The sequence below is a fragment of the Amphiprion ocellaris genome, chromosome 13 (genome assembly GCF_022539595.1).
Source record: "Amphiprion ocellaris isolate individual 3 ecotype Okinawa chromosome 13, ASM2253959v1, whole genome shotgun sequence".
NCBI classification, from domain to species: Eukaryota; Metazoa; Chordata; class Actinopteri; family Pomacentridae; genus Amphiprion; species Amphiprion ocellaris.
Genome location: NC_072778.1, coordinates 10711705 through 10737042, shown reverse-complemented (window position 1 = coordinate 10737042; position 25338 = coordinate 10711705). Strand labels below are relative to the sequence as shown.

Below are 25338 nucleotides of genomic sequence, written 5' to 3'. Positions count from 1 at the left end.
AGCAATGATTGGTTTGCCCTTGTGAATGCAAATCACCTACAAACTGTGTCTTTCTGAAGACAAATGCACCTGAACAGAGAGTAATAAATGAAGAAGCTAAACTCTACAGTATGATTTTTGACTAGTTGGCCAACTGGAGACATTATCGGAAGCTAAAGGTTACAGAAGTCAGTTTACAGGTTGGCAACCTTAATCCCCACACCACAAGAACACTGAATATTCTACAGTAGTTAGTTAAGCTCAAGAAAAGTTGTAATCAAATGGAACAAATTGAACAGTACATGGAGAAAGTGCAGGGAACAAATTTCAAACTTCAAGTCTTGGGAATAGAAAGAGTTTTTTTTCTTCTATTCTGCATTCCTCATTGATACAAAGCAATAGAGTAGTATATGGAAAGACTTCAAGGTACAGCGGAGGAAGGCTGGCCTGCATTCAATGCTGGCACTCGGCATTAAATTAGCTCTCGCTGAGTAAAAACACACACACACACACGCTGGCACACACAGTCATTAGCCGCTGCAGGAGGAATGCCTACCATCTGCGCTGACGTGATTGCAAAGACGAGGTATTCTCGGGAATCAAACTGACAAAGTGGATCGAGCAGCTCCTCTGCCAAATATAAAGACTGTGTTTATCACATAATTACATTTCCACTTCTGCTGTGTTTATTGGCCTTACAAGTTTGAGCACATACAGCTTTGACCACCAAAGGCTTTCGAAAAAAAAAGGTGGAATCAAAGTATTAGGAGGGAAGCCGACTGTGGGGTTGTTGAGTTTAACGATCGTGGCGCTCTTCTTGGGCATGCATTGAAATAAAGTCACGTCCCAGTTTCCTTCAATGTGTTTGTGGCGGCATCACAGCTTAGACTATCGACACATGAAATGATAATAATGGTGGAAAAATCTTTGTCCCACTCGACATGTTTACAGGCTGGAAGTCATGACGGGACCTGCAATCTGAAATTTGTAACAGATTCTCAGAAAGTCTCTTTATTTGTTGTTTTCAATAATGAGAAGATGAACCAGTTCCAGGTTGTGAAACGTGTTTACAAAATCTACCAATACCAATCTGAAGCCTTCAAAAGCTTGTGTTGAGATGAAAGAGATCGTCAAGCAATCCAGATTAATCTTATTGTTTCATGTGAACACTGCAGAGCTCATTGGCATGCACCAATAACACCCTCCATTAGGAAAATGGCTTGTTTAGAATTATTGTGCTGGACTAATTGATTCTGATAGGTGTTTAATGGCAAATATGATAAGGCCACCCTGGATTGCAATCTGTTTGTGATTTTAAGGGGAAAGAATGAGTCAAATGTGAATCGAAATCTAAGAGAAGATTTCAAGGTTTTTGGATCTTTAAAAAACACTTGTTTTGGCTCTTTAGTGTTCCATCATTAAACCATTGTGGACATCATCGGATCAACTGGTGTTTTCATACAACAATAATCAGAGCTACTCTTTCCTGGCAGGACATCACAGTGCACAGACAGGAATGTCAATGAAATAACTTGTCTGGTAAAACAAAGGATAACACTGGGTTTAGCAGCTTGAGTCATTGCCAATTTTAAAAGGTCTGTTTGGTGTACAAGAGGAGCCGTCAGCTGTAATACCGTTTGAGTTTGGTTTAACCGTCATACAAGGGATATGATCTTTTCCTTGCCTTAAATAGGCACCATACTTTAACCAATGCACATAACTCAAACCAGTGTTTTTACCTAAACTTCAATGTACATTAGCCAAAACATATTAGCCACTGTTGAGATAATCCCTTAACTTTAGCCAAAATTAAACTACTCTGCGTAGATGTTACAGAAAGAAAGATGTTTTAAAACGTCGGCACTGAATGTGGAACCATTTGTTTTTACTGATTATGATTATCAATGTTATTTGCATGATCCTTGCATTAATAGTTTATAGTGTGGAAGCTAAAAAGGTCATTTATGCACTTTTCTGTTCTTGATTTCAGGTCTGAAATAAGATACAAACTCCTCTCTCTTCGTGCTCATCCACTACCCTGATCTCCAGTTTTTCTTCCCACTTCTCTACAAAAAAGGTACACTAACACATAAAATGTGCATGGGAGAATTCTCCAAAATGAATTTATCACTGTCTCGGAGATACCGTGCTGATCATTCATACCTTTCAGCTGGATCTCCCAGCAGAGAAGACATCCTGCTAAAGGGCATCCTTGATGCTTGACAGTAATAGATGCTGGATGAGAGTGTTTTCTTCATTTCCCCACCCAGTGTGTGGCATTGAATTACACAACATTTTTGAAATTGACACCCACAATAGTAATTGCCAAATATCTACTGCATTTGTCTGCCAATTAATCTGTATAGTGTAACCACTGCATTTGGTTATGTTTAAATATGACATTTTTAATAAGCAAATCTTTGGTCTTGTTCTGTTTTAAAGTCAATCTCTGGTTATCAGTTAAACCCTTAAAAACTCATGTGTGTGTGTCAGAGTTACATATTTAGACTTTTTTGCCATGAAAATAATCCCCTCCTGCCTTAAAATGTCTTAGATGTATCTCTACACCATTGCTCATTTTAGAATGCACAGATCTATAAAGTCACAGCCTCTTTCCCCATCCACTCTTTCGCTATGTGCTGCAGTTCGAGCACACCAGCTCATCTATGACCTATATGTTATTCATTCATACATTTTTAGATGGGAAACCTGTTCTGCAGAAGAATACTGATATAAAAAAACACACCCTGTGAGTTGAATTGACTGGTTCCTTAAAGTTCTTGCAAGTGAACTTCTGCTTCCATGTTTTTGAGGCTGTCATCAGTACGCAGCCGTGGCGTTGACTGATTATTCCACTCAAGATGTCTCCTCTAGCATGAATAAGTCAACAACATTATAAACTTCCCTTTCACTGCAGGCGGTCTTTTCAACTTTATCCCTCTTGTGCAAAGGGCCCACAGCTCAAACCAACACGATGTCTCTGCATCAAAGCTGCCTCTTGCTGCCTACCTGTAAAACAATAACTTTCTGTTTCCTATAACTGTATACATACTTAACAGCAGGTAAGTTGAAGCCCTCTCATGAAAAATAACACGACAGTTATCTGCTTGCTTGATTGTGCCTTGTCTCCTTCAGGTACATGTAACTGGTAGGTCGGACCGTCCACCTGAACACAAACATCCCAGTCACTATAAAAGCTGTCACTTTAGGCCATTTTGAGAGACTTTTTCAGTCTTTCGTTTGGCTCTTTCTCCCATTAAGATCATTTACACTGACCTTACTGACACTCACATCGAATCTCTTTCTTGCAATTTAATCTATGTTTTGTAAACAAATCTTTTAATCTAAGTACAATTTTAGTGTCTCTGTCCTTATTTGCCATGGCTCTTTGAATATCATTATACTGATCCTGAAAAACGACTCCTCTCATGCGATGCTTTTTCATAAAGAAGACTTTGAGGACAAGCCAAATAACTTAATTTCAGAAATTGACTTGCAACATTTCTGCCAAAACACTCTGTCCTCTAATTTTTTAGGTATTGAAAGCTGACCAAAACTCATTGAGTATTAACACGAAAGCTGAGCTGACTTGCAGCAGAAGTCTAGTTGAACTCAAAGCCAAAGCAATAAATCAGAAGGACAGCAGTTTTTGATTGGTGATATGGAGGACTAAAATAAAACAGTATGCGTTTTTATGACTGACAACTGAATTTTAAACATACTGATGCTTATCCTTCAAGAAAGCAGACACTGAGTGCAAATATAAGGCTCTTTTGTAATGTTTATGCAACGACGCTTGGACGGTATATAACGAACGCCATTACTGTTTGAGATTAATCTTATTGAATTGAGGATGAAAACATAAACATAATAATAAATATGTTACATGATGGCAGTGAAATAAATTCTGCTTTTCAGCTCAGGCTGATAAAACTTAAAAGACCAGAAAATCAACACAGCAGCAACCCAGATGGGGTCTCCATCCTTACTTTGAGAAACGCTGTTCTGAGTCTATCTGACAGCCTTGGTGGTCTGGAAACAACAAAGGGCCAAATTGAGTCAGTCAGTCAGACATTTGTTCCATCAATAATTAATGCCTCCCTGCTTCCCTCACTCTGATCTTTTCAATCTATTTTCTATCTCTTTTTTTTTACCCACTAATGTCACATCAGTGTTTCTTCCTTTTTTTCTCTCTCCCATTTCATCTCCTTTTCACTCTCTGATGTCTTTTATACCTTTGTGTCCTACATCTCTTTCTTCTTGTCTTGTTTTCTATCTGCAACAAATGAACAAGTTCTTGTCTGCCTGCTTTGTCTGCATTTGTTTGCATTTGTCCTGTATCTGTTTTACAATATGTAGCTGTCTATTGTTCTGATGGCTTTCCTCTCTTCATACCTTTTATCTTTCTATCATCTACCTCCATATCTATGGGTTTCTCTCCTTCCCTCTCTATCTCTTCCTCTGTATCGCCTGGTTTCTCCTCCTCCTCTTCCTCCTCCTCCCTTCTCTCCTCAGGTCCAACAGTGGATAAATAAATTATGTCCAGGAAACCAGCTGCTTTTACAACACCAATATCATATGCCTTCCTTTCTTTCACTTCTCTCAAAATCTTCCTTCTGCCCTTTTCCATTTTGTGAACATCCCTTTCACCCCTCCTCCCCTCATCCACCAAAATCTCTCTTGTCTCTTGCCTCTTCTGGCAAAAAGGATGGGATAGTAACCACAGTCCTTTTGGGTCTAAATAAATCATAGCCCCGCACTGCCTCGCTTTTACAACACCAATCCTCCACTTTCATCCTGGCAGCCATGAAAGAGAGAGCAGAGAGAGGAGGAAACCAGGGAGAAAGAGACTATCTAAGGACATATGAGTAAAAGGAAGGGATATCAGAGGAAGTGGTGAATGTAAAAGTGTCTTTAGTCATATCCTTCTTTCTTCCTCAACCTCTTCAGGAAGCAAAGCTCTTCTGTCAAATCGGGACATGAAGAAACAGAAATTCAACCCGGCTTTTCCCAAATTTCGTGGGAGTACAGAAATTAGCTCTTTGTGCAGCACTCATGGATCACTGAGGTTTTACTTTAGAGTATCCAGTACAGTACGAAAAAGGACCTATTTCTGACAAATAAAAGAAGCAAAAGCATAACCTGAAAATGCAATCATGCGATGCTATATTTTTAAAATAAGAAATTTGTGACATGGAACAGCTTTTGTCCAACAAAGAGAAATGATGAAGGCTTTTAGTTGTGCCTGCACACCCGTTCTTTTTTAATTTTCTGATGAGTCAAATATTTTAAAAATTCAATCCTTTTACGTCTAACAATTTTAACGTGTTCAGTCATTTAATAACAACAACAAAAAACATCCTATCACTTACCCTTATTTCTGGAAAACAATTATAACAACATTAATGAAACCAAAAAACTAAAATCCATTTAGCATTTTTAAAATGAGCCAGACGCCCAAATATTCAGCTCTGAGTCGTCAAAGCTGCTCCTGTGAAACATATTAAGCTCAGATAAAGCCTGGCCTACCAAGAAACATTGGCTAATTAAAAATGACTAGATTAATTAAAGTGGAGATTCATTAGTGGCACACACACAGAGCTGCACTTCTTTCAATTAGCATGATGCATACACACATACAAATGACTTTAACACATGAACACACACACAGAACATGTTTCCATTTGTCTGCAGCTTATATATAGTCGCTTATACAATACGGCTTTATTTCTATTTCTAACTAGTATCTACACGGGTATAAGAAGCACATTCACATTTACGCATATAAAGAGACATTTCTTGGCGCAATCACAGAATGTACATTCAGACAGAAGTACTATAATTAAGGATACTGGCAGACACACACATGAATATCCAGTGACAGCAAACATGCACACATTTGGTTGAATTTCTATATTTGTGAGGTCCCACTTTCTTGTAATCCACCTAATCCCAATTGCAGCTGCAACCCAGATCCCAGATGTCACCCTGACTAGAGCCCCATTTAACATTTACTCTTTCATTATTTAATACTCAATCTTTGTTCATTCTTTAATTTTCCTCCAGTTAACTTGTAATTTGTCATGTCTCAGTGAACAAGGTGACATTTCAAAATAGTTTGACTCAAAGATATGCAAATTACAATGATATGAAACAGTGAAGAACCTCAGTGGAATCTGTGCATTTTCAGCATCAGTGGCTGATAACCTGTGATCGTCTAATTGACTAATTATTACAACACTAACTGTAATCTAAACGGAATAATTCAAACCTAAAAAAACAAGTCTTAACCTTCAAACATGTGCCTGATGAAGAGAGAGCTCGTGCTTTCTGAAAATGTCTTAAACTCAAACTGGTCCTCACAAAGGCAGAAGCACGACAGCATCCTCACACACACAGACACACACAGGTGTGAACGCACACAAATACACAAACCTACCTGATGGTGCAGTCACATGACCTCCAATCACTGTTATCTCTATCATCCCATTTTGTACCGCGGTCACGAAATCAACCGCAAGAACTGAACAGATGGGGCTGCGTCTGTGTTTGTGTGTGTGCGAATATGTGTGAATATACATACATCTGTGTGTATGTGCGCGAGTGTGTGTGTGTGTGTGTGTGTGTTAAGATGCTTGAAATGAAGATCAGTCCAGCAGCAGAATTGCTTACTGTCATTCATGCCCTTTGCACACGTGCACAAATACTTGCACACGCATACACAAGCACAAACAGAAGCGCACACACATACACATACACACACACACACACACACACACACACACACACACACACACACACACACACACCTGCCTTTATTAAAACGTCACATTCAGTGAATATACTGTGTGCTGTCATGCTGTCTGCTGTGAATGGGAACGGCTGCGTATTTACAGTGAATTGTAAATCCTGCCGAGCACTCAGCTGTCAGAGTCTTATGAATTGCTAATATGTTGTATCTCGCACTGCCGATCCCCCTCTATCTGCCCCCTATCACTTTCATTGTGCGCTGAGCAAAAAAGCGAGGCCAGGGAATCAAAAAAGCTAACTTTACTGAAAGGGACTGAAACGTGGAGATGAAGGAATCAGGGCAGGTTGAATGAAAATCAAGAACACTGCCTTGAAGCCTGATGTTGCATTTTGGACTGGATGAGGTCTACAGCATAAGCTTCCATCTACTGAACCATTTACCACTGTATCCTCTGCTCTCTTTAATCATTCATGTGAACACATTAGACAACACCAGACTGCACCAGGAACAATCAGCCCTACTACAGCAGGATACTAATCAAGATGTGCCTGACACTGTTGGGAATCTTGCTGAGCTTTTACACCACAAATACCATGTAATCATGATAAAAAAAAAAAAAAAAACCTTTAATCCTATCACTGATCCCATCATTCTTAAATTGGTGATCTCAAGTAAAACACCATTGTACTAAACAGACAAATGGGGATTCAGTGGTTTCAATAATTGCTTTTTTCATTTTACATACAACAGTTAAGAGAACTCGTGTATCCAATAGATTTTAGGATTAACACAGATATTTCATTAAAATGCTGCACTGGTTTGTATCATGTCCTCAGCACAGACTTTATGCATTTTATATAATAATCTCTGCTTTTAATAGCCTGTCGGTACAGTAGATCTTTGTGTGATAATGAGACGGATTTCCTCCAGAAGCAGCCAATTAGAGTCGATTTCAGCTGCCTAACATATAAATAAAGCATCTGATTATTGTCACAATGTGTTTAAAGCCATGAAAATCAACAACGTCCTGGTTGTGTTCAAATTTCAACTTTGGCACTGCTCTATATGTTTGTTTCAGCATCTATCTCTGGACTTAAACCACTTGTAATGATCTGCCAGCATTTGTCCATGTACAATGTACCCGAGGATGGACAGAAAGGTTGGGACAGTGCTATCAGCCTCCTCTTCTTCTTCTACTCTTCATTCCATCCTTTCTTCTGCTGTTGCCTCTTCTTTTTTCTTCTTCTATCTCTGTTCTTATTCTTCTCTTTCTTTTTCTCTCAGCCTAATTTGCAGTATGTTTTTGCCTCCTATTAAACATATTCAGCAACAATACTAACCTTTTCACCTCTCAGCACCATACAGCAGAATACAAATGCATCGCCAACAACACTGCAGACAAATTAATCAATGCTTGTGCCAACCAAAGAAGGAATCTTTAACTTCTTTCCTGCTCTGTTTTTTCCACAAAATTAAGACAAGACACCACAACCTTGACAATCTGTATTTTAGCAGAAGAGTATCATTTTGACAGCTCACTTCTTGCAGTGACTTAAAGGTAAGATGCATGACACAAAGCACAGCATCTGTTTCTGTGAAAAAAACGCGCACACTACGGACACACATCCGTGCACAATGACACACACAAGCACGGGCACACATACGAGTAAAGTGGACACCTTTCTGAACACAGCTCGCCTCGCGCAGACGCCAGTCACACCTCTGAGCATAGTGACAAATGAGCAGCTCTAGAAATGTGGACAGATCAGACGCACACAACCTCTCATCGCGCATGCACACACACACACACGGGCTCAATCACTCACACAGCTGGAAGCAAACACGCAAAAACATTAACGTATCCCATATTCAGAGGGAATCACCCACATGCATTAACACACATGGTGTAAAGAAAATGCAAACCACAGCAGGTGGCAGATACACTGTTTTTCTATTTGTGATTGTGTGTGTGTGTGTGTGTGTGTGTGTGTGTGTGTGTGTGTGTGTGTAAGTCAAGGACTAAACCTTTGCTGCTGAATGAACAGGTACATAACGCTTCATCCTGGCAAGCAATGCGCACAAGTACTTAGACATGCACCTCAGCACACACACACACACACACACACACACACACATACAAAGGATACCACTAGGGATAATTCCCGCACAAAAACATGTAAAGAAACTGTATTTTCTGAATGGCTTTAAGTTTAAGCTTTCCTAACACAGAGAAGGGAGAATGATGAAAGAGGAGACAGAAAAGTAGATGAAGGATGTGGGACGACACACAAGTGAGAGGACAGGACAGGAGAGGAAGATGTACATTTTTACATGAAAGGAAAAAGAGGCATGAGAGGATGAAGAAACTGAAGAAGACAGAAAAGAAAGCTGATAGTGAGAAGAGGAGAGCACAGGACAGATTCCTGCTTCACAGACTACACATAAAAAGGGGAACTGAGGAGAGAAGGAGGAGAGGAGAGATGGAGGACCAGGGTATTTTTTTTTCTACTTACAGAATCTCCAGATCGCGCAGCGCTCGGAAAGCTCCATCTTCGATGCAGCTGATGTGGTTGCTGTCCAGTTGCCTGCAGCGCGCACACAAACACGCACACAGACAGACACGCACAGATGAGAGAGAGATGGGAGAGAGTCAGGCGAAAGAGTCTGCAAGGTCCGCTCTGCTGGGGGAGGGACTAACAAAAGATGGGCTGCGTGAATGAGAGTGTGTGCATGTGGGGATGTGTGAAAGGTGATACCCGGCAGTGGGCTGAAGGTAGCAGGTAGGAGACACCGGCGTTAACTCATCCTCACACACACACACACACACACACACACACACACTCTCTCTCTCTCACACACACTCTAGGGACACCTAGTCCCGACGGTAGCACACAAGCTAAGGTTAAGTCTCTCACCTCAGCGCTGATATGGCCAGCCCTGAGGAGGAGAGGAGAGGAAAAGGAGAGCGCAGAGAGGAGACCGGTGCACTGAAGTGGCCTGCCTGGCGTCAGCCTATCACCTCCCTCCCCTGCCGCACGCCCAGCGCACACTGGCCGCCGGGAGAGAGAGGGACGAGAGAGGCAGACACAGTGAAGAGGAGAGCGAGCGAGCCATTGCTACTAAAGCCCACCCTGCTTGTCTGTTCTGTAAATATTAATTGCATTTCTCCTCTCCCATCCTCCTCCTCCTCCTCCTCTTCTCCCTCCTCCCCATGTCCTCTTTTATTCTTTTTTTCCCCCTCTCTCTGTAGTGAAAGAGGGAGTAATTTCATTACATTAGGCCAGCCAATCCATTAAGGGCCTTTTACCGGCTCTGTCACTGAAACAATTTCATTAAAAGGAAAGCCTCCGTAAATCAACCTACAGTCACGACTCTGCCTCCCGTTCCCGTTCTCCTTCCTGCCTTCCTTCCTTCCTCCCTCTCTTTCTCTCTCTCACTACCTGCCTCTCTCTCCCTCTCTCCCCCCCAGCTCGCTCAACGACTTGTTTGCCGGACTCCCAGATGCACCCTGTACCCCACTGTCATCCATCCTTAGCTTTTACTTTAATTTGCTCTGCTCCAGGTATTCAGCCCCCCTCGCCAACACCATCCACCCATCTTTCCATGAACCCAACAACCCTGAAACCTCCACTTCTCCCTCCCTCCTCCCTTCTTCTCTTCCTTCCCTTCCTCCCATCCATCCCTCTGCGTCTTCTTCTGCCGTGGTGAAGCAAATAGATGGATCGCAGACAGAAAGCACACAAAGGGCAGACATTTTGAAGTATCTTCCAGCTTTTCTCTTGTTTTGTTACAACAACTGAGAGGGATGAGTGGCATTTAGCCTCTCACACACTCAGACAGGTGGACACACAATCGCAGATTCATGCAGTAAAAAGGAAGAAACGTTCAAATGTGCACAAACTGTCAGAAACACAATCAGAGGTTTTGTTAGTTACTGTCTGCTCTCCAGACATTAGAACATAAAAGCATATCACTCCACCTTAATCTTTTCCTCCTTGTCCCCCATCCCCATCTCATCTCTCTTCTTCCTCTAGATCCCCCCATTGCTAATCCCTTTTTCTTTGACTTCTGTGCTGTCGTCTCCTTTTTATTTTTTCTCCCCATATTTCCCAGCATTCGTCTTCTCCATTTTTCATGTCCTCTCTCTCTCTCCATTCATAATCCATTTTTTCTCTCTCTAGTGCCCTCTCCTCTCTTCTCATCTTTGATTCCCCTTCACCTTTTCTCTTCTCACACTCCATCTATCCATTGCTAATCCATTTCTTCCCCCTGTTTTCTTTTATCAACCTTTTAAATCTCTTTTTTCTTCTCTACAGAGCCCTGGTATCTGCTCGGCACACTGCAGCACCTGTTATATCAGTCATGTCAGCTTTTAACCCTGAGGATGGTGCTTCCCAAAACAGAAGCGAGGATTTCTGTGGAGGGCCACAGAAATTACATCGGAGCTTCAGGGGCAGCACATTTTGTTTGTATGCATGTTCACCCGTGTGAGTCTGTGAAAAGAATCTGAGAGGCGAGGAAGTCCTCAGAGTGTCTGAAAAGTATATTTACTATAGTGCACCACAGGCACACCTCAATATATGTCTGCGTTTCAACAGGTAGATCGCCAAAGAAAAGCCCCAAAGTGGTCGCTTGGATATCAAATGCGAAAAGAATAAACAAGAGGAAAAACGTGAAAAACAGACATTAAAATGTTTAGTGTACAATAATTAGTGTACAATAAGAATTACTATATTTTTACAGGTCTCTAGTCATAACACAACCACGAAATCTTGTGATATTTAGACTTAAAAAAACGTCAGAAAAACTACAATTCAAAGAACACCAAATTGCCATTTTTTTAATGTTACATTTCCAATTTGAGATTTCCTATGCACTCAATGCGGCACTGGCGTCCACAATAGTGTAACAGAAACCAGTTCACAGGAAAGCACATTTTTCATGTGTGTTTATTTTCCTGATATTGACTGACTGCTAGTTGTTAACAGTTGGCATGGATTTGATTTGGACTCAAGACAGTAAATATTAAACCACTCTGTGCCCAATAAGCCAAGTTTGGCTCGCAACATAATTATTTTCAACCCTCCAAAGGCTTTCATGAACTGATGAGATGTTTTGATCCACCTTGATGCAATGCAGTTATATTTTAGAGGTGATTTAGAGATAAGTTGTTCGCCATCGTACCACGTCTCTCTTTATTAATTGAGCACGATTTGCGAAGATTACGACGATCACCGATGTGGACCACTAAACAGACCCGTGATATAAAAGCGCACACGTATAAAAGAATAATCTGATAAGGTTTGTGCTCTTGTCGTAAGTCATGTTTTAAAGCTAAGAGTTTTTTTCTTTTTATACACTTGTTGAAAATGAGCTGAATGTGTGAGCATCTGTTAAATGACTGGAGTCGAAAATATAGTGAGTCTGGGGGATTATCAACATATGGTTGTGCCATGTTGGTGTTTTATGTAATTAAAAGGCATGTAATTTTTTTTTATTTATTTATTTATTTTTTTTTAGAAAGGCAAACTGGCACACAGCCTGATCAGCCATATGGAGCTGTGCTGCACTGCTAAAGTTGACTGTCATTATTAACGCCTGTCTACTTTCAGTACTGTTCTTTTTGAGTCCTAGAATCTGAAGTACAGGATAAATATTGTCAGTGATTTATCCATGTGATTCAACTCAAGGTTGTATGAATAGAAAGGCACATGGCAATGACAGTCAGGCAGGAGACTGAGATTCACAACTGCTATTCACTTTTTAGTAAATCATAATTACAATCTTTGTCTAACCTTAATCAACCCTTTCAACACTATAAACTTAACTGTACCATAACTAGAAGCCACGGCCCCAAGCACTGCACAAGGACTACATCCAGTAATTTTAACTTTATTGATACACTGTGATCTGTAAGTTGTAATGCACGTGTGTAAATGATGAACTCAGGCATGGTACTGTTGAAATTGCACTTTTTTTCTTAAGACATTTCAGGTTGTTCATAATGTTTTGTAAAAAGATAGTTCCTTAATTGTGAACATTTTCAGAATGTACTTCTTTGCACTAAAACATAGTTTAATTAATAATTTGGGGTTGTCGTAGTAGGTTTGTATGCTCTGATTTTACTGGTCCGGTCTGCTAGACATCAAATTGGGATGTATGTGAACCCTGAACTAAAATGAGTTTGACAATTCTGATTCATTCAAATACTTTACTCCGAGGTGTAATTTTTCTGTCCCCCTTCTGGTCATGAAAGTAATTATACTGACACTGTTGATGCGTTATGACCAATGCCAAACACTCCGTTATTTTCTGCTTCAGACTATAATCCTTCCTCTCAAATGTGAGTTATGTCATTAGAGGCTCTTCATGTGCTGTTCCCAGTTCTTCCAACAATGGCTTTACCATGGTTGTCTAGTCCATCCCCTTTGATATGGTTGCTCCTCTCTTCTGCTCTGGAAAACCACTCACTGCTGATTAATGTAAGACACATCAGTATCTGTGCGCCAATGGAGGAATGTTGCCACAGAGACCAGATTTAAAACTCTGATATTCTGTGAAGATTGACCTGGTGCTGATAGGCTTGAACATCAGCATGTGAAGCTGTTTGACAAGAGCTCCATTGTAACAGCCTTTAAAGTTAAAATCACTTCTTGTAGAGATAACTATTGACTGTCTATTCTAAAAAAAAAGAAATAAAATAAAACAAAAAAAAATTTAAAAAGAGGTGGAAGCTGCCTGACGGTCTGACCAAATGATGAACTGTTACCATGAGCTTCCCCTAGTCAACAGTTTTGGTTGCCTAAAGTTTACCAAACAATAAATGTAAAGCTGGCAGATCAGAAAACACTAATATGCCTCATTTTTGCTCCGTGGTTTGGCTCTCAACACCGACCATGTCACCGCTGACACACATGACAGCTTAATGTGAGTTTAGAAGGATCTCACCACTTTCCGGAGCTAACAAGGACTCTCAGGCAATGGGTGAAATATCTTCGGACCATCAATTTTCAACTCTATAGGACTGTTTTTGATCACTCTGAGAGCATGTTATAACTTTCCTCCTGAAACCTCACACCTGTAATTTCCCAGAATAGAGAATAACTACTAGATTCGTATTGCTAGCCATGTACTTCATCTTCCATCTTCATCCGCGGTAAACGATTTCATCATCTGTGATATGATTGGATTCCTCTGACAGCTTTGTTCACCAAGCACCCTGATTAGCGGTGACATGATTGGTATCAATCTGGGATGAGGGCGACTTCGTCTGTGTGGGCTCTCTGTATTTGTACCATCATGTTGCATTCATAGTCCTTGTGTGCTTTCATGTGTTCCACTCATGGATGTTTGTTACAGAGGATACAGAGGGGGGCCAAAATTTAATTTCCTTCCTTATAATTAGTTAGTGTGTTTAATCATGTCTATCATAAGGCCTATTGGCAAACTGATTCAAAGCTTCCCTCTGCTACCATCTGGAGCACTAGGAAGCACACACACACACACATAGACACACATTGCAACACTGCTGCTGCACGAATCTATCAGTGTGCAACCAGTAACTGAGTAATTAATGAAAGGACAGACGACAGGAAGGAGGTTACACTGTAACTATGTTTCCATCCAATGCATTTCAACAAACAATGCTTCATCAAATCAGAAAATTAACATGCAGCTAATTAGAAATCATCACAACTTTTGCCTGGAAATTTTGAAAATGAGGCTTGAAGAATAACATTTTTGTTGATAAAAAATGAATGGTGATGGATACATGCTGGAAACAAAGTGAGTAAACAGTGATGCTGTGGCTGTTATTATTACTGAAAGACCTCAACAGAGCATTTTCTATGTTTTCTTGAGGCCACTGTTAAGCAAATCACAGCAGAAATTTTCCAAAGTTCACGAGAGACTTTTTTAGGTTTAACATTAAAGCAAGAACCATTGCATTTGTTTGATAATTGTCCGGTGCTCACTGGCAGGGACTTTATGGTTTCTGTAGTTTGGAATTTCTGTAGGAGCCAGCTGTGCTGATAAATGTACAATTACATTGATTTCAGTGATATTTATGAATGCTATTGGACTGAGGTGGAACTTGATATATATTACAGATAAAAATTATTTGGTTGACCAGAAAATAAAATTAAAAAAAAAAATTAAAAATGAGAATTGTCACTTCTGCTATAAACTTTTAGTCTACCCAACTTTCCACTTTTGTTTTTGAAGTGAACCAAACTCAAGACTTTTAGAGAAAAAAAAAAACCTGCTTTTGGAAGTTGCTTCATTTCTTTGTTTTTCTTCAGGGAGTGTCATTGTTTTCCACTAGAGTGTGCTTTTGTGAGATCTTATTGCTTTCCCAACTTGGAAATTTGAGAAAAAGGCTATTTGTATGTTTAGAAGCAGGGTAGAGGCTGATGACGTAACCATATGAGATTCCCTCATCAATCCTAACTCCTCTTGTGACCATTAACTGAACGTATTCTGACCATTGTGCCATTCAGCGTGCATACCATCTGACATTGACGTTCGAGGATTAATGCAATAAATTAGGATTTGAACAATATGGGAGAGGCTTTGACTTGCAAATGTCAAATTAGCTTTCAGGGATGTTCAAGGCTACAGGAATTAATGTCATGTTTTTCACATAATCACTGTCCACTTCTGTTGACTGAGATCTGAACATGCTGCCAAGGACACCAAGTGGTTTTCAATCCAACTCTCTGTCCATATGAGATTCGTCAAAATGAATATGGATGTACGTTTGCTTTTTTAGAAATCAGTCAGCCAGAAAAAAAATAATAAACAGTGAAAAGAGATAAAAACATATTTGTCAAATGTTAAAGTTCAAGTTGTACAAAGGCAGCTCCACAAAACCCTAGAATCTAATTTCATGGTCTGACTCTAGCTGAAACTAACCATATATTTAAAGGTTGTGTTTTCCTGTATGAGTTTAAGCAAATTTTACATCAAAACTGAATTACAATTCCTTTCACTGCAATGAAAAATACAACTGTTAGGGCAATGCTGTCTACCTACGTAAATATGATACGAACAGACAAAGCTATTGACATTTTCTCCCTGGTCTCTGCTGATCATGACCTTTAATGAATTAGCCACGTCCTGCCATTTACAGATGTGAGTAGGGGGCAAAGAATGATGGGAATCTGAGTAAACCACTGGAGAAAGCGAGCTATCACGTCTTCATTCTTCTTCCTTTCACTGCGTTACTGCTGTATTTGTCATAATTATTTAAGGATGTTCTGCTGTAGAAAAGAGGCTTGGTACGAATCTTTTTTGTGTGTATTTTCAGGCCTGCTTCCAGTTGTCTATTGTTGAATTCTTGGTAAACAGAAAATCGACTGAAGGCAAACATCTGCAATGGCAGAGACACACAACGGCGCTGGTGTGTGGCTATGTGTGCACGCAGACGACACAATGTTCTCACCTCTCTCTAAGGCGATGTAGTCATAATTCAAACAAACGGCCATCCTGCACTGCATTGTGGGTAGGGAAGCATGAAGCATGGAGGTGTTTTACGAGGGAGAAAAGAAAGGAGAGGATGACAGGAAGGAGAAAGGTAAGAGCCATGGGGTGTGCTTTTTTTAAAAATCCTTACACTGATATACTGTATTGTTGTATTTTGTATTTGGCTGAAGAAATTACATATTACACTGTGTGAGCACATTCTTCCAAAGCACCTGGAGGTAGTTTGAGTGTGTCGATGTGCAGCATGGGTGGACCCAGCGGGAAAACTGAATTAAATTTTATCACAGTAAAAAAGTGGGTAAGAGAGCGAGAAGACAGGCAGATGGAAAACAAAGTACAATATGAGGACGTGATGGCTGCAAAAGATAAAAAGTGTGCCTGTGTGGGTACTGAGGTGTAATGTGAGGGCATATGAAACAGCTGCACCTTATCTGATGTGTCCATGCTTCGATGCAATCCAACTACAGCTGTATATTTCCAAACATGACTGACTCACATATGCTGTGATTTAAGCGTGACTATAGCTGTACACATACAGTAACTGTGGAGGATCAGATTTATCTCCTCAAGATGGGCACAGTAGCTAAGTATTGAATGCAGTAGTATCACGCCTGTATGTCTTTAATAATAAACTTAAATAATAGTATATTCATATTGCGATGAATTGGAATCTGAGCGGGATACATTGCATCAGGCTTCTCGTGGTTGCCGTTGTTGACCAATCACAGAAAAGCATGCAAATCTGCTTTTAAGCCCCTGACCCCGTGTTTTGTTTGTCACATTTTTACTCACTGTGGGCTCATTTTTCACTGCAGTATAAAGACCTGCACCTCTGTGGAGACAACACAACCATGGAGTGCAGTGCAATACAGCTATATTGCCATGAATGGAAAAAGAATAAAGAAAAGTTGCATTTCTTTGATAATTTATTTTGTAAAACTGTAAAAACAAACAAACAAACAAAAAACATGTACAACCATTTTGCCCAGTTCAACATGCTAAGAATACTGGAAAATACTGGTGGCTCCACTTCCATTATTTATTGAACTATTTCCATTTTTAATTTGCTTCCATACTTGTTTCCAGTCGGCTCTGTGTAAGTCTAACATTCAGCTGAGCCCAGTTTAGCCAGATAGTCCAAGATTCTTATCATATGACTGTTGATTTGCACCTGAGTCCCTAGTAGCTTCTTGTAGCACCAAAATGAGAGTTTTTTTTAAAAAAAATATTTTGGACAAATTCTGTTTAAGGTAAACACTTTATTTTTGCCCACACTTAAATAAGACGTGAAATGCAGTGAATTTGATTAAATATCACATTTTCAAGATTAGATTTGGTTCATTTCTGTGACAAAACTGTCACATGTGGTTAGTTCATAAATTGTTGAAAAGATGAAATTCAGACAATCCTTTCTGGTTTTTGGCTCTGGTAAATAGTGTAATTTTGGAAATCCTTTAAAGATAACATAGATGTAGACATGTTATCTTTAAAAGAAATTGTGGATTTTGGGGTTCAGAGGATCAGTATACTCTTCAGGCTTTGCAAGGTTTCTATACAACAATATGGAACATTGATAACTCTCTGGTCATTGGTTAACGCCCTAGAAACTCATCCCTTTATATCCAAACTGCAAACTAGAAGCTTTTCATTGTCATGAAAATAATCCGTTTGTGCCTTAAAATGACTTTGATATAACTCTACACTGTTGCTTTCTCTAGAATGTGCAGATCTGTGAAGTCCCTCTGTCCTCACCCATCCTTCTGCTACTCATTACAGCTCAAGCACACCAGCTCACCTACGACTCTGCTCAAACACTGTCAAACTCCACACAAGGGCTAGCTGTACTGTTGGAGCAATCCAGCATATATGTTTAAACCAAAAGCTGATTCTGATGCAGGTATTGCTCTATATGAGACCCAGGTAATCTGAATCAGTATTTAATGGATGTCACCAGTACACTTGCTTTAGGCAGAAATGCTCAGCAATTGCACTGATTGCTTATTTTGCTCATGATAAGCATATAAAAAAAATATACCATATAGACATGTTATGACCCTTAAAGCTCATAAACCTACTTGTTAAAATAACACAATAATGATTCTGCACATGGCTGATTAAATTCAAACCATGTTGCATAGTTTTGATACATGATCCATGAGATGTACACAATGTACTCCTCTGTGAAAGTTTGTCACAATTAACATGCAGTTTATTAGCCAGCAGGTGAGGAAACTGCAGCTGGACCTAACATAAAGCAAAAGGAATAGATGGTCAGTGCAATGCCTGCAGTAGTGTGGCATGTTAAAAATATAATAACACGTCCATTTTTGCACCTTTTGACACTGGTGCACCAAGGGGGTAGTTACAGTTACCATAACTCAAATACTGAGAAATCATTAAACTTCAGGGAATTCTCCAACCCACCACATGAAATGTATTCTTCATTTGTCTAATGGTGGGGGAGGGGGTGCAAAGGGTCAGTCAGTTTTCTGAGCAAACAGAGAGTTTACTGTCGTTGCTATTTAGGAGCTACTTTCGTATTTTTGTCTTTCAGTACGTTACCCTTTGTCCCTTCCGATGTGCAGAGAAATTTTGCCAGTGATTGCACACGGCACACATAACAGAAATACTGTGGGATTCCGCAGCACTTTATCTTTTTCAGATGGGGTTGGACGCTTCTCCATGTCGCATTCCGGCTTTGTAATAGGCTCAGGAGCAGCCGCACCGACACATTCACAGATGTGCTTAACATTTCGAGCCTTTGTGGGGCCGAGAAAAGACATGACATGGTCAAACAGGATAAGAAATGCTGAGGCAGGATTAGATTTTAGAAAATCTGATTAGATAAGATTAGATATGATAAGATAAACATCCAGGATATGATGCATGGTAGCCAGAATAAAATATTGAACATATTACAAGAATTTTGGCACAGTGTTTTCTGTCCATTCAAACTCCATATTTAGGTTTATCATTTGTAGTTTGACTGACAGGTTGAGTTTAGTGGAATGACAGGACCCGCAGTCAGCACAATGCATAGGACAGCTTGCAGATACTCACACCAACACCAACACCCAGATGTATGGCATATACCTGTCTCCTTAGGTTAGCAGAGGACTACAGTAATCGTATTTGCCAGGTTCTTGGCTGTTTCAGCAAAGCAGTCATCTGATAGTGGGGTCGAAAGGGTCTGTGTGTGTGTGTGTGTGTGTGTGTGTGTGTGTGTGTGTGTGTGTGTGTGTGTGTGTGTGTGTGTGTGTGTGTGTGTGTGTGTGTGTGTGTGTGTGTGTGTGTGTGTGTGTGTGTGTGTGTGTGTGTGTGTATGAAGGCAAAAAAAAAAAAATCCAATAAACGGCATACAATGCTATGGTAGCCACTGGGCAGCATGAAAGGGAACAACCAGAAGAGAAAGATAGAGACCCTACTCTCTGAGAAAGAGAGTGAGAGAGACAAAAAAGAGGGGGAGACATAGATTGAGAGTGAGGGAGGCAGTGAAAGAGACAGAGGAGAGGGTGAGTGCAAGGGAAAGAGAGAGAGAGACAAAGTGAGAGGGAGAGAGAGACATATGAGAAAATCAATGCTGTGTCCACCAGGGACAGAATGTCATGAAGGTTTTTTTACTCTGTGGTATAATGGAGGGTTGGGGCTTTTTACTGCAGGAGTCACCTTGTCTAATGGAGGGAGGGATGGAGGGACAGTGGGGGGGTTGGAAAAGAGTGAAGAGGGAAATAAAAGTGGGAGAGAGGGAAATTAAGGCTGGGGACTAGTTGGAAGGAGCTGGGAATTGAGGAATGGGGAGAAAGCAAAAAGAAAGGAGGGAAGAAAGAGATGAGGGACGGAGGGGAGCAAGGAGAAATGAAGATGGAGAGCAGAATGAAAGCAGAGAAAGAGGAACTGAGGCAAAATGGCAGGAATTGGTAGAGAGAAAAAAAAGGTGGAAAAGTGAAGGAAAGTTTGACAGACAGATGATAAGAGAAACGAGACTAATGGATGATGGGAGTGTATAATTGCTGGTAAGAAGGATTGAGGATACAAATGTGATGGCAGATTAAGGGAGAGAGTAACGTGATGGAAGACAGAGAAAATGATGCAATCTGAGGGGGAGCAGAAGAGGAGAGAACACATGGACAGAGGAAAGAATGAGACGGAGAATATGAGACATTGGTGGTGACATGAGGAGCAACCAGAGAGTGGAAGAAGATCAGAACAGGGACGAGGAGGAGAAAGTGGAGGAGGTGCTGGAAGGTGTCAAAAGAGGAGGAGGAAGAGATGAATGATCTTTATATGCCTGAGTCAGTCCTAATTCCAAGAGAAAAAAACGTGAAATGATTCACCTTGTAGGTCAAAGCTATTTAGTGCAAAACATTTTAACAGGGGGGAGAGACATTTTTACCATCCAGTTTGATTGATGTGACTTTATAGCTTTGGCAGAAAGTGAGAAGTCGTGTTACAGCAGTGAGCCTGGTGTGAAAAAGGTAAAGGCAGAGTGCAGCATCATAGAGTGGAATATATATTTGTGCAATGTCTGGAAAAATGTAATTTCAACTACTGTGCTTTGTAGCTGACCAGTGGGACAGCTGTAGGAGACTGTGGCTATACTGGGGTGCACTCGTGTGTTGATGTACTAATGTGATGCTGGGAATCACCAAAAAAAAAAAAGAAGAAAAAAAGTTTGCACAATCAGCAAAGCGTCCCTGGATAAGCACAGCTTAAAGACATTAATCTGAAAATGCAAGGTGCTGTAAGGTCACAGCTGAGATGTGATATGCTCTGCAGTTGTTTGCTTTCTGGCACCGAATTTCAAATGGTTGTGAAAATACTTGAGTAAGTCTAAGGTCAAAGAGGTACGGTGGTGTGTAGCGTTTAGTTTGGATTGTGTCCGATGTGAGAAGCGAGAGTGGATTAGATGATCAGAGGCCAACCTGAACTCAAAGGTTTGGAGTCCAGCCATGAGGACTGACACTCGCTTACTTACAAACACACACACACAGTGCAGAGTAGAGACACTTTCAGGCCCATTTAACTTAAGAGTAATAATCTCCTGTGGACTTTGGCGGCCACGTTGAACTTACATCACACTTGGGAGAGGAAACTAAGCAGAGGAGCACATTTGCCTGTAGCCTAACTCTGAATTACTGGTCTGTGCCAAGATGCATATTAATCAATTCACAGACTGCCCAATGAAAAAGTGTGAAAAGCACATAACGTAGATCCTAACAATCCAAGGACACACAAGTCCGCAGTTTGAAGTGATGGATGTATATGTTGCCGGTTATACTGAGGTATTGGAAATAGAGTCATGCACTTGTTATAATTCTCTCTGCTCTCTATAAGCCTAGCTGTTGATTTTACTAGTGGATTGAAATGCTGTGATGATTGCAGCAGCCCACACTTGGCCCACAATGTCAAGCTTCATTTGTCTAACTCATTTCTTTAGACATTAGTTTGATGTCGAGAGATTGAACAAATACTGCAAAACCTCCATGAAAAAAGGACCACCAAACTGATCTGCGGAGTAACTTAATCGTAGTTACGAAAGTCACGACCAAGGTGGGTTTCATAGGCCTGAATGTCAATTAGCAGCGCTCCTCAGTTACACAAAGAATCTGTAGCTGAGAAAACAATCTCACCAGTACGGTTCATTTCGAAGCTGTTCAAGAGCTTTTGATCATATCACATTGTCTTCATCAGTATTTGTAGATATAAAGTTCTTCCTGATGTTCATTCTCAAACTTTTACGCAGCAGTTGAGAAAATAAATCCCACTACATGGTCCATTTAGCAGCTGATCTGGAACTTTAGATCCTATAATCCGAACATCATCAGCAGAATGAAATTAAATAACTGAATGAAATGAACAAGTGATGATCTGTTTTCATTCGTCTTCATCAGCAGTAGTTCAGTGGATAAATAGGACAGCCACAATTAGCATGCAATCAAATATGACGCACCTTTGCATTGGTGAATGCACTCATGGTTTATTAGTTACACAAGGGAAAAGCTGTTTTTGGATCTATTTTATTTACCCAATGTGGTTGCAATCTTTCTGCACAAGACAAGTGTTAAAAATACATTATTTATTCGCACAGCAATGCAAACACGAGTAAAGACAAGTATATTAAGATCAATCAATCATGATGCAATCATCCCTTCACTTCCTGTCTCCCTCTTCTTCTTTCCATCTCATTTAACCAAAGAATACTGTTTGATTTTTTTCTGTCAGTCAGCAGCTTTGGTAGCGAAATAAAGCTCAGAGACGGATGGGTTATTATCTTTTTGCATCTTGTAGTTATTATGCGCTGTTGTGTTATTCCATCTCATCTTGTCCTCTTCTCTTCTGTCATGTCAGTCATGTTTGATAAAACACAACAGCAAACTTCAATTTACTCAGAGAAGATTTGTTGAGCTAATCTGGTGTTTTTTTTTCAGCTGCATGCAGTTTCATTGTCTCCTACTGTTTATGAACCTGAACTCTCTCACAGAACCAGAAACTGATGCTAGTAACTGTACTTACAGTATACAGCAGAGGTGAGTAAACGCTTGTGCATTAAAATATGTCATCTCTCAATAATTGCATTGTTTTTGGTTGACAAGTAGTATTTCTTCTTATCAGCAAGCAAATATAAATACTTTAGAAAAAACTACATTGAAAATACCGGCACTAAAGTAGAAACAGTGCGAAAAAAGTGAATACAACTATCATCATGGACACACAAAAACCTGTGATCACTCAAATTGAGTACCCTTTTTATTTCCAATCAGTCTAACTGCATAAATATGACCATAAAAAGTCCTTTAAACACCAGAATCTTCTCAAATTTGGATCGATGGACCGTGTCTACCTTCATGTCTGCATCATGGCACTGCATGGAAAATAGTTTAAAAAAAAAAAATAGGACAGAATAGGATACAGGATGATCTGTGGTCAAGAAAAAATCAAGTGAAACACAGCTGCAGCACTAATCGGGAGGAGGAGGTAATCAGGAGTCATAGCACCACTAATCTATGCCGCAGTGGTCGTCCTTCTAAAATGACACCATGGACAGTGTGACAGCTATTTACACAATCTATCACTGACAAACAGTAGGTCAGCTGCTTCAGACATTATTCAGGGGTTACTTGCTCAAGGATTCAGTGACAGCTCAGGCAGTTGTATTTAGCTCAGATGGGATCCAGAATGTTTGCTGTGAACCTGACTAGGACTGTCACAATGAGTGCATAGTCCTGACAGTGAAGCACGGATTAAGAATGTAGCAATATACATGAGCAGAAAAGGAGATGACTCCCAGTCTTCAGTTGCCTGACGGAAGAGAAATATTCCGGCATGATAACGATATAAAGCACACTGCCAAAATCCCACAAGAATTTCTGAAGAAGAAGTAGGTGAAAGCAGTATGTCATCGAACTAGAATCCATTAGAATCCATTCAGGGAAAAATCTGTGCAATACTTTTAATATTGGAGAGAATTAAATCTGTCATCAAAAACAAAATCAAAGGTGTACTGACTATTGTTGCCTTAAGTTCCTATTGAGGGGCCTGTATTTTTAATATGGTCAATCCTAACCATTCATTTCTAATTTTACAACCTGCTGTTCAACTGAAGAGTTATGTGATGACTGTAAGGTGATCTAGTTTTGAATTACTTGACAATTAGGTGACATTGCACAGGGGTGTGTTCACTTCTGTTGTTCTATTCCATTTTGTTCTATTCTGTCTGTCTTTATCGAACTCTCTCACATCGAGGACAGTGCCCCAAGAGTCTGTCTGGTAGTTTAGAGGCAAGATTGATCAGCCATTATTGATGAGAAACATTGATTAGGCAGCATATTGATCACAGTATTGGTGATTAGGACATCATGAATAAATGACAGGGGGGTATTGAGCAGCTGATGTGAGGACAAAACCTCTCTGGAAAAGGAGACAGGGAGGAACAGAAAGATGACGAGAAAAAGTGGGAGTAAGGGGGGAAGGTGTAAAAGTACAGAAAGAGGAAGAAAAGGGCGGCGGAGGTTGGGAGAAAAGAAAGGTTGATCGAGAGGAGGAGGTGAAAGGATGATGGAATTACCAGATAAATCATAAGGAAGTGGAAAATGAGTCGAATTTGTAAAAGAAAATGTAAAGCTTACAACTTTATTTAAACCAGACACCAGGCGCATTGTACTTTACACTTAAATACAAGTTATTTGAGCCTAAGCAACATTTATCTGCACGGCATGAATGTGTAATGCATGACCCACCAAGAAGTCAGTGGAGTTTCAGGAAATATTAAGAGAATCTGAAGCAGTATTGATTTTTGAAAAAGAAGTGATAAAAAAAAATAGGCTCAATCTTTCAGAAAACTGAGGAATAAAAACAGGAATGCAGGAATACAGGAGGACGGTGGAGGAGAAGAAAGAGGAGAAGAAAAAAATGGAGTGATTGCGCTTACAGGTTCTTGACGCTGGTGATTCCTCTGAAAGCTTTCCTCGGAACCGCCTGGATCTGGTTCTCACTGAGGTCTCTGGAGATGGAGAAAGAAGGACAGGATGACAGAAAACATTAGTGGAGGTATTCAGGGCACTCAGAGATATATGAAGTCAAATGATAAACAAAACCACAAACATTTGATCTATGCCACACACACACACACACACACACACACACACACACACACACACACACACACACACACACACACACACACACAGCCAATTACAGAACAAAGGCACAGAAGGAGAATGAGATGGAGAGAGGGAGAGGGAGAAAGGATGATTTGACATTTATGATCAGTGGAACAATTTGGTCCAAAGAGCTTCAAAGACAAAAGGAACTATCAGAAATACTGCTGGCATGAGTCCATCTGCTGGCTGGAAGTTTGTGTGTGCGCAAATGGTTGTGTGTGTGTGATTAATGGAGAGGCAGTGGCAGGGAAAGAATAAAGAATAAGGAAGAGAACATCAGAATAAAAGGCGAGTGAATGTGTGTGTTGCATGTGTGTGTTTCACGTGTTTTTAATGTAAAGGTTTTTTTTCTTTACTTGAGAAATCCAACGGTGAGGCAACGTATGTTTTGTGAGAAACTGAAGAACACACACACACATGCGCACGCAGAAATGCCTTTTAACGCCACCATCGAGCAACATGCTT

The 25338-nt window shown here is 40.3% G+C and overlaps 1 protein-coding gene across 6 annotated transcripts in view; it reads right to left on the bottom strand.

Moving 5' to 3' along the window:
* The window catches only part of slit3 (slit homolog 3 (Drosophila)), a 255500-nt gene that overhangs the window by 99212 nt on the left and 130950 nt on the right, over positions 1–25338 (bottom strand). For 4 of the 6 annotated variants that reach the window (XM_023285193.3, XM_023285192.3, XM_055016575.1 and 1 more), the window contains 2 exons: positions 24642–24713; positions 9244–9315 (listed from right to left, as the gene is read on the bottom strand). In XM_023285193.3, coding sequence (XP_023140961.2) covers positions 9244–9315; positions 24642–24713 — 144 coding nt within the window. Of the gene's footprint in view, positions 1–9243; positions 9316–9486; positions 9531–9645; positions 9775–24641; positions 24714–25338 lie in introns of those variants that run through there. The other 2 variants (XM_035955070.2, XM_035955071.2) reach the window with 2 other exon arrangements.